Genomic DNA, 10,457 nt, shown 5'->3' on the forward strand with positions numbered 1-10,457 from the left:
GTTGCAGGATTTCTTGACAGTAATAGCAAATCTTGAAACAGCAGATCCCTCCAAGGACTACTCATCACTGAATATCAAACCAATAGCAGTGGAGGGGGAGGGACAGTTTGGGGTGGGGCCCTTGGAGTTGGGCAAAGGAACATAATATTCCAGCCGGGAAGGGAGCAGAGGGCTTTTCGGAGAACTTGCAGGCTCAGAGGCACCATGGAGGGGAACTTCACTGGGAAAGATGTTTACAGGCAGCATTTTGCTCCAAAAGATTACTTAAAAATGTACTATTCCTTTAGCTCTGGCAAGCAGGAGGAGAGCAATGCTTTAAAGTTCAATCTGAAAAGTCTTCACAAGGCTTTTACTCTGGGTGAGTATCTCTGTTGTTGATTACTCTGTGTATTCCTGGACGAGAAAGAAGAAATTATGTACGCCTGCAAGGTGCTAGAATGGGAGCGCGTGGTTTTCCTTCCTCTCTGCAGTGATTCTTGTGGGAAGGGAGTTCAGAGAGCCCAACACAAGGGCAATTCTGAGCCTGATGCTTCCTCTCCTGCCCCCCCATCACTTTGGAATGGAACAGAGGGGGGAGTTTGGATTCAGACTTAAAGGGCACCCTATTCCAGAGGGTGCTCAGCCCCCCTCCTCTATTGAAGACACAATTGCCTTTAATAGATTGTACCTTTTGAGCTTGCAGGTCTGTGCAGATTCATATGGTTCATCTCCACTTAAAAACACCCTGGAGCCAGTCAGCAAGGACACCAGTTTCTCCCTTATCTGTGAGTTCAGTGGTACTCAAACACTTCAGCACTGGCCGGGACCTTTTAAAATGACACGCTAACGAACCCACCCAGCTTTAGGAGACTTTAAAAAAGGATGATCTAGAACAGTATTTCCCAAACTGTGGGTGAGGACCCACCAGTGGGTCATGAACTAATTTTTGATGGGTCAGGAAAAGTTTTTGAAACATAAAAAAAAAACTTTGCAAGCAGTCTTGCCCAGTTTTTAGATAAAAAATTGTTAGCTGGAATGCTAACCTGTGGGATGAGGTAATCTTCATATCTCCAAATTAAATGTCACATTTTTTAATTTTCTCTAGTAATGGACGTGCCGTAGATCAAGTGTAAACCCAGTTTCAACCTTTTGCCTGACCTGGAAGTCTCTAACTGCACATCTTGCTCTCTAGTTCAGCCTTCTGAGTATCCTGGAATGACTGCAAAGGTTTGGGGAAACAGTCCTTGAACTCAGTTTCTAGGGAGAGTCTAGAAAATGTCTGTACACACATACTATATGTAAGGTCTCTAGCAGTCTCGGGAGCACAGGACACCAATTTATTTATTTATTTTAGATCTCTTTATCTAGTGGGTCATGATAGATGGTTATTTTAAGAAGTGGGTCCCAGTGCTAAAAAGTTTGGGAAGCACTGATCCAGAAAGAAATACTTTATTTGCAAGTAATCTTTTATTTATTTATTGCAGAAGAGGGAAAAAACACCTTGATCCTTTTTCCATAGTGAGGCAGCTCCAATGACGCTCCAGTGAAGGCTTGAGGGGCTTAGGGCCCAATGCTAAGCAAACTCAGTGCCGGCACTGAACTCCAGCACTGGTGCTGGGTGTCGTAAACGTACTGTGAGGCAGGATTGCGGCACCTAGAGAGGAGGGGCTGCTATCTCGGCCAGCACTAGTCAGGGCTGAGCCTCGCACCGCACGGAGAGCCGGCTGGCACTCCTGCAGCATTGACTGGAGGTGATTATTTTTGGGGTGGAAAAAGACGGGGAGTGGAAGGAACAGGAGGAGGAAGTACGGAGCAGGGGAAGGAACTCACCCAGAAGTGGGATGGAACCGGCGGAGCTCTGCTCCGCCATATCCGATGTGTTGGGCTGAAAAGCCTGACAGAGGCTCTCAAGTCTGCATTGGCAAATAGCCGGCCCAGACTAGAGAAGTTCCATTGTGGGGTCTAGGGCTTACCCCAGGGGAAGGGGATTTCCAATGGCCTTGGCAGAGCTGCTAGATGCAGTGGTAGCCATGCAGCAGGGACAGGACTGTGCAGTTAGTTCTCTGACCCAGCCTTCACCTGCCCCCACTACCTCTCATTGATGAACGTGGGGGAAAAAAACACCCTGAAAAAGAATGCTCAGACTTTTATCTCCCTATATCAACACAAACTTTCAAACTGCAGTTAGCAGCTCTCTGATTTCTGAATAGCTTCAGGGCTTGAGGCAAGGAGTATCCTGACCTTTCCATCACACATGTTTTCCTAGGAGGCTCTGTGGGACTCATGCATCCCAATCCACCAAGTGAGTACTGACTCACAGTTTGAGAAACACTCTACTAGTTTACTATATGCAGTGGGTCCCCCCCCCCCCCAACATGGGTAAGCAATCAACACTATGAGCATGGGTCTGGGGTCTAAATCAGTGCAGTCTCGGATTCTGTCACCTGTTTCATGTGTTGCTGGACTGCCTCTGCCATCTGAACAAAACTGGCAGATGAAATAAAGCAGTAGTTCCTGAAACCAAACTAAGGGCATTTTTATAAGCGATGCTGAGAGTCTGGAATGCACAATGTATCACTGGTTGTCCAAGAAATGTTGTCTTGATGTGAGATGCACCAGTGGGTTCTTGTGATACCTCCCAGATGGAATGAAAGGAGACACCCTGCTAGATATCGGAACTGGCCCCACCATCTACCAGTTCCTCTCCGCATGTGAATCCTTCTGTGAAATCATCGCCTCAGATTACACTGACCAGAACCGGGAGGAGATGGAGAGATGGCTGAAGAAGGATCCAGATGCTTTCGACTGGAGCCCGGTGGTGAAATACGTGTGTGAGTTGGAGAGGGACAGGTACGGAGGGCAAACTGGTGGTTGGTTGTTTAATGCACCATTTCACCTTTGATCTCCTGCTGAGGAATGGTGTCACAAGGTGACTGCTGGTTGGCCACAAGCTGGCTTTCAGAGAGCATTCGCGTAAGGAGACCCAAATGGTTCTTTGCAAACAGCCTCGCCTTCCACACGTGGCATGGCATTAATCATGACACAAGGAGCCCCCAGGGAAGAAAAGCAACAACCCCATGTGGGCAGCTCTGATGTAGCCTCTTATTTTCCTCAGGGAGAAATGGGAAGAAAAGGAGGAGAAGGTCAGGAGAACCGTCCGTCAAGTGCTGAAATGTGATGTCATCCAGGCCAACCCCCTGGCTCCCCTCGTGATGCCCCAGGTCTGCTGCGTGACTTCTCTCTATTGTCTGGAAGCAGCTTGCCAAGACCTGCCCACCTACCGCTCGGCCTTAAAGAACATCTGCTCTCTCGTGAAGCCCGGGGGGCACCTCGTCTTGATGACGGTTCTCAAAAACAACTTCTACATGATCGGGCAGCATCGATTCTTCTGCCTCCACCTGGACCAGGAGATGGTCAACAGTGCAGTGAGGGAGGCAGGCTTTGATATCACCTGGTCTGACTTGACCGCAATGCAATTTACACAGACTTTCGCTGATAATAATGGAATTTATGCACTGGTTGCCCAGAAGCGCAGTGCTGTGTAGGTGTGATCCCAAAATGCCCAGCTCCCAATATTGAAATACCCACAAGGCCCAAATCCTTTGTGTGCCCCTTGTCCAAGAATGTTACCAGCCAGCATTTAACATGCTTCTCCGAAAACAAGCTGGCTACAAGGAACCTAGTATGGGCGCCAAGGACGAACAGAAAGCAATAGATAAATAAGGATAAAAGGGTTAGGGTAAAGGGATGTGATAGACTACCAGATCCTTCGTAATGGATATCTCTGTAAACAAATTGTCGATGCGCATCGAATTGCCCTTCTCAAATCAACATCCTGAACTGATAACAAATGCCAAATGTTGTTTTCCTGCCTGTTTGTCTGTTATTCTTCCCATGGATGATTTTCTCTCTTTGTGTGCTCTTGTTACCCCTCCCCTATCTAGAATACCCTGTAAAACCTGCATCATTGTAACTCTTCGGGGTCCTCCACCTGTGTGTTTGGGGGTCCCGTTTGCAAACGAGTAAACGTTTACTTTTGTCAGAAGTCTGTGGTTTGCTTCTCCAAAATCCGAACTAACAGTGTGCCCATTTGGGATCAGGTGTGAGTAGAGCAAGAAAGAAAACGTGAAAGCCAAGAGGGGGAAGGAGTCATTTCCTGTTGTATCCCTAGCAACATGTAGATCAGGCCTGTAGAACCAGGGCCCATGGACCACTAGACATATTCTGATGGAAGTTTTGAGCCTCCTTGGACATTTCCTTCAGCACAGGAAAGGCGGGATATAAATCCCTTCAATAAAAATTAATAAATAAACCTGTGCCACCCTCTTGATCTTTGCAGCCCAACTGGGAATTCTGACCCTTTGTAAACCTCTTTGTGGGGGCAAAGAGGTTCCTGCTGTACCCCTGCAGGAACCAAAGGAGAGACACCCTCCCAGATACACCAAAACAAAGATGTTACTTCGTGGTGCCAACACATTTGGGAGAATACTCTTTCACCGGAACACTGCTTCTGTAAGTAAAATTGACTGAACGATATTTTAGTAAGGCATCTGTTTTGTTATACAGAACAGCCTGGAGAAGGAGTCTTTTCTTGGCACACGCTGGGGTCTTTATATACACATTGGGGTCCCTCTCCAAAACACTTCTTGGCACACATTGGGGTCTTTATATAGCATGGTTCTGGTGGAACACAGAGGTCTCCAAAATGGGCCTGAGTGCTCTGGTGTGTAATTTTTTGCACTGAACTCTTCTGCTATTTGGGTAGCTTGTGAAATCAGAGCTTGTACTGCACTGATGATGAAAAAATCCACACACACTTGGGCACTCTGTAGCTGCCTCAATGGGAGAGGTGAGCTAGCAAGTCCTCCCCTACCTGCCTTGGACCCATTGCCATTGACTCCTCCCTCTCCCGAACACTGACCATTCCTCCCTGTTGTTCCTCCCACTCTTGAAGGGCATCGTGGAAAATGTATATGGGTGAATGATGGACCCCAGGTTTATTGACTATGGACTGATGACCTTAAAGTGCCCAGGACTGAGTCACCTTCCACACTTGACCTGCCAGTTAGAAGCCATTTTAATGAACCCTGATTAATACCCAAGCATCAAATGGGGGAGGGAGAGCCTTACCTGGTGCCCCTTGGGGAGTGGTGCAAATGCGGTCTGCATTAACAGACTTGAAAAGCCAACTTCTAGGGTGGATGGAAAGTAGTCCCTTCTGTAGCCCCTGCCCTGCCAAATTCATCCCTTGCTGCTCTTTCTGCTTCTCTTTTCTCGCTGACCCTTCACAAGATATAAAAAGGATATAAAGATATAAAAACAGCCCCACTGGATCAGGCCATAGGCCCATCTAGTCCAGCTTCCTGTATCTCACAGCGGCCCACCAAATGCCCCAGGGAGCACACCAGATAACAAGAGACCTGCATCCTGGTGCCCTCCCTTGCATCTGGCATTCTGACATAACCCATTTCTAAAATCAAGAGGTTGCATTTACACATAATGGCTTATAACCCATGATGGATTTTTCCTCAAGAAAGTTGTCCAGTTCCCTTTTAAAGGTGTCCAGGCTAGATGCCATCACCACATCCTGTGGCAAGGAGTTCCACAGACCAACCACACGCTGAGTAAAGAAATATTTTCTTTTGTCTGTCCTAACCCGCCCAACACTCAATTTTAGCGAATGTCCCCTGGTTCTGGTGTTATGTGAGAGTGTAAAGAGCCACTCTGTCCATCCCCTGCATAATTTTTTAGGTCTCAATCATGTCCCCCCTCAGGCGTCTCTTTTCTAGGCTGAAGAGGCCCAAATGCCGTAGCCTTTCCTCATAAGGAAGGTGTCCCTGCCCAGCAATCATCTTAGTCGCTCTCTTTTGCACCTTTTCCATTTCCTCTACGTCTTTCTTGAGATGCGGCGACCAGCACTGAACACAATACTCCAGGTGTGGCCTTACCATCAATTTGTACAACAGCATTATAATAGCCATTTTGTTCTCAATACCTTTCCTAATGATCCCCAGCATAGAATTGGCCTTCTTCACTGCCGCCGCACATGGGATCGACACGTTTATCGACCTGTCCACCACCACCCCAAGATCTCTCTCCTGATCTGTCACAGACAGCTCAGAACCCATCAGCCTATATGTGAAGTTTTGATTTTTTGCCCCAATGTGCATGACTTTACACTTACTGACATTGAAGCGCATCTGCCATTTTGCTGCCCATTCTGCCAGTCTGGAGAGATCCTTCTGGAGCTCCTCAGAATCGCTTCTGGTCTTCACCACTCTGAAAAGTTTGGTGTCATCTGCAAACTTAGCCACCTCACTGCTCACATAAAAAGGACATAGTGGAAATGGAAAAGGTGCAAAAGAGAGCTAGTGGGGATGCAAGGCACTAAATTTTCCAGGGAGCCTCACCACAGCACACAAGTCATGATGGGTATGTGCAACTTCCCCATTTTAGAAAGTCTGCCTCTCCTGATTTTAGCAATGGGCTATGTATCAGAATGCCAGATGCAAGGGAGGGCACCAGGATGAGGTCTCTTGTTATCTGGTGTGCTCCCTGGGGCATTTGTTGGGCCGCTGTGAGATACAGGAAGCTGGACTAGATGGACCTATGGTCTGATCCAGTGGGGCTGTTCTTATGTTCTTATGATCCTTTCCTTCCGTTCTACTGCTAACAGTTTGGTATTAACAGAGAATATCTCCCAAACTTCCTGTGGAGAGCAGGCAACTGTCCTGGGGAGAAAAGATGGAAATCCATTGGGTTGGTTTGATGGATGTCACATTTGAAAACATGCCAGATGGCTCTTCTTAGCTTGGCCTCCTTCTCTGGCCATCAGTCCCTACAGGAAATGAAAAGCAAGTATGGGATTCAGTGGCGCTCCTTGAAATCTTTGCAAAGTTGTCAGGGAACCACTGCAGCCCTGGAGACAGAAAAGGCTGCTTGAACCAGCCCTCCTTCAAGACAGAGAGACGCTTCTCAGCCGTGGACTTTTAAATTCAGCCTTTGGACAGTGCCTGGAACTTTGCAAGGTGAATTTGGGCACCCTGTGTGCCAGAGGCCAGGACTCAAACAATGGCAGGATTCAACAGCTCACCAAAGTGCATGGAAACTGGAGGGACCATGCAGAGAAGGACATGACCACAAAGCCCAGACTGTCAGCTTTGGAACCAGCAAGGCTCACTCACCTTAAACAGCAGAGATGAGCTACAGGGAAAAGGTCTGCTGGCATAGCTCCACCTGCTTGCTGTTTGAGGCTCAAGGAGAAACCCTAAAGAAAGCAAACATGTAGTAAGGGAAGCAGGAGCGACTGCCATATGACCTCCCTACTCAGCCATGCAGTTCACTTGGGCTACTTTTCCTCTGAGCCTTGGTCTCCTTCAGCCCCTCTTCCCTCCTGGCCTTGATTCTCAGTCTCCTTTCCAAGCTCTTCTCTTCCTCTTTGGTCAGTCCTGCCCTCCCAGACTGTTGGGCACCAACAGGCACAAGCCAGGGAAGCCGGTAGCAGGGCCAAGCATCTTGCTGTCTGTGCCACCCAAACAGCTCATGGAGGGAGGAAACAGCAGGCCTGATCCATTCCCAGTGGAAGAGAGTGAGCCATTTTTGCAGCCCCTCCTCTACATCTGCTGCCCCCTTCTCCCTTCCCCAGCCTTCAGAGAGCATTCACTTGGTGGAACAGGGCTGAATTCCCCATCTCATCTCCCCTTATTTAATTATTTGTTTTACTTTAATTATAATTATTTTATTTTATTTGCTTGATGATGTCATTTCCGGCCATGACATCACTTCCGTTGAGCCCCAGACAGATTGTCACTCTAAAAAGTGGGTCCTAGTGCTAAAACATTTGGGAACTACTGGAGTAGGGAGTCAAGCCACAGCAGAATTTCAGAGGCGTAAAGAGCAAATAATCACTCAGCAGCCAAAGGCCAGATGAAACAGGCATGTTTTGAGCCCTCTCTGAAAAGTCATGTGGGAGGGAGTTCCATAGTTCTGGCACCACTATAGAGAAGGCTTGCCCTTGAGTGGACACCCCTCTCAATCTTGAGTTACACACATGAGCTGCATACAGTCTCTCAGGTGGTCCTTTGGAAAGACAATGGCCTCGTCCTAGACACTAACATATGCACCTAATCAAAGGTTTCAGTTTGTTCCTTGCTGAGCCTGATTTTTCTTCTCTGTCACCTGAAGAAAGGTTCAGAGGCAATACCTGAGCACTCCTGCTGTCAGTGTCAGAGTAGGAGAAGTCTGGGAGCCCCAGTCTTTGCATTGCCCCTGACCACATCCCTGATTGCAACACATTTAGCGTTCTCCCAAAGCCTCTGAATTCTAGTGTTAAAATTTTGATAATTTTGCAAGAGTCCGCTATAAACTCCTGTTTGCTACAATGTTCTGAAGCGGAATCCCATGTAAACAGAGGTACACAGAACTGATTGCAAACGGGATCGGGCTGGATTTAAAGAATAATATGATGTACCGTATTTTTCGCTCCGTAAGACGCACTTTTTCCGCCCCAAAAAGTGGGGGGGAAAGTGTGTGCGTCTTATGGAGCGAATACTGCAAAAAAAAACAAAAAAACCTCCGCCCTGGTCCTGGCCCCGCCCCCTGCCCGCTCACTCTGCTCTGCTCGGCTTCCCTGGGCAGTCAGAGGCTGAGCTGGCTGGGGGGCTCCTGCATTCCCTCAGCACCCGCGTGGACTGTGGCAGCGCTGGAGGGAGCCCAAGCCTGTGTGTCTACTCAGAAGTAAGTCTCAGAGTCACTGGGGCTCACTTCCAGGAAAGTGTGGGTGGGGTGGCAGTCTCGCTGCCCAATCCTGTGCATGCCTACTCTGAAGTAAGTCCCATTAGAGTCAGGGGGGCTTACTCCCAGGAAAGCCTCTTCCCCCCCAAGCCTGGAGCATCACAGCCTCTCTTTCCCCCCACCCCAAGCCTGGAGCACCACATCCTCTCTCCCCCCAAACCTGGAGCATCACAGCCTCTCTCTCCCCCCCCCCCAAGCCTGGAGCATCACAGCCTCTCTCTCTCTCTCCCCTCCAAGCCTGGAGCATCACAACTTCTCTGCAACACAAACACTTTCCCCCCTCTCTCACACACACAGGCTCCCCCCTTCTCTTACACTCACAGATGCTCTGCCGCCCCCCACACACTCACACAGCAGGGGAGGGGCGCTTTCACTCACCTCATCCAGCATCTGAATGTAAGCCCCCCCCCCCCATCACAAAGAAAAAACTGTCTCCTTGGTCAGAATGCCAGTGTTTGCTTATTGCACAAGCCCCAGGTAAATCACCATAAATCCAGAGGTTTGTAGTGTCTTGAGAATTCAAGTTGTGGTTGGACTTTCCACTTGTTCATTTGTATTGGAATCACGGAAGAACTGGCGAGGAGGTAGATGTGGTGTCAGCAGTGGCCCCTTTAAGGGAAAGGCCTGGGCATCCAGCAGAGTGTGCTGCACAGCTGCAGCCACTGGAAGGCAATAGGGCCCTCAGGGATATAAGGAGTACCAGAGGCAGAAAGGGTTTGTGGGTTTTGAAGGAGTGCAGGTTGGAGAGGAGACTGACTGGGTTTAGTGAATTTGGAATCTGACTGTGGATTGTGACTGGACTTGGATACCCTGATGGATTTGACTGACCTACCTAGAACCTGACCTTGGACTGTAATTTGGCTTATTGGCTCTGATTTGGCAACTCTGATTGATGGGACTGATTTACTTGGCATCTGTGGACTGGAACTGGACTCACTTTTCCTTGCTGCACTGGTGAGTTGCACAAGGAAAACTAATCAGCCTTAAGCGGGCACGAGGCCCAGTGGATTGGAATTTGGCAGAACATCATTGTAGCAGAAAGATAATGTGATCCCCTATTTGTGTGCACCTGCTTTTGTGAGCTTCATAAATTCTGACTCTAGCGATGATGAGTTCTTGGGGTTTCCAGAAAACTAGAGTACTCAAACCTTTAAGTCTCTCCATTTGTTAATGACAGTGATAATGGTTCTTAATGCCACTGTTGACTGCTGTTCACTTTACATGGTTCAAATGTTATTCTGTTATAGTTTATTAAATATTTTATTACACTATTTGGTTCAGAATATTTTTTTCCTGTTTTCCTCTTCTAAAAACTAGGTGCATTTTATGGTCAGGTGTGTCTTATGGAGCGAAAAATACGGTAATTCGTTTGTTCATTCCTGCACTTAAAAACACAAATAAAATTGTCTGCAAAAGACAGGCCTATTTGCAAGACGTAGGACTTTCGTATTGACTAACATGTGCTGTTTTTCTTTCTTTCTAGATTGCTTTTGTTTTTAGGCAAAATCTGGGCATAGGTAACAGATTTGTAAATGCTTCAGAAACATTAGAGTCCGCTTTCTGGAATTACTATAACATACCCAAAGATAAAATTAAAACCATCATCACATTTAGAATGGTTGCTGGCTATATTTCCAACCTTTTTAAGCTCAAGGCATAATGATAAGGCACTAAAATGGGTTCTG

The 10,457-nt window shown here is 47.7% G+C and overlaps 1 protein-coding gene across 1 annotated transcript; it reads left to right on the forward strand.

The window, feature by feature from the left end:
• Window positions 1-166: 166 nt before the first annotated feature.
• LOC136662196 (nicotinamide N-methyltransferase-like) lies at window positions 167-4,024 on the forward strand. The gene is made up of 3 exons (XM_066639314.1): window positions 167-358; window positions 2,622-2,829; window positions 3,095-4,024. Exons 1-3 carry the CDS (start codon window positions 205-207, stop codon window positions 3,522-3,524), a joined length of 792 nt encoding a protein of 263 aa, XP_066495411.1. The 5' UTR covers window positions 167-204; the 3' UTR covers window positions 3,525-4,024.
• The last annotated feature ends 6,433 nt before the right edge of the window (window positions 4,025-10,457 follow it).

The sequence above is a fragment of the Tiliqua scincoides genome, chromosome 11, assembly GCF_035046505.1.
Source record: "Tiliqua scincoides isolate rTilSci1 chromosome 11, rTilSci1.hap2, whole genome shotgun sequence".
Classification (NCBI taxonomy): domain Eukaryota; kingdom Metazoa; phylum Chordata; class Lepidosauria; order Squamata; family Scincidae; genus Tiliqua; species Tiliqua scincoides.

Bases quoted from the DNA above. Each gene is read 5' to 3' on its own strand.
- LOC136662196 (XM_066639314.1), top strand. From the start codon at position 205: ATGGAGGGGAACTTCACTGGGAAAGATGTTTACAGGCAGCATTTTGCT. The intron at 359-2,621 runs GTGAGTATCTCT...GATACCTCCCAG, and splicing joins TCACAAGGCTTTTACTCTGG to ATGGAATGAAAGGAGACACC. The intron at 2,830-3,094 runs GTACGGAGGGCA...TATTTTCCTCAG, and splicing joins TGTGAGTTGGAGAGGGACAG to GGAGAAATGGGAAGAAAAGG.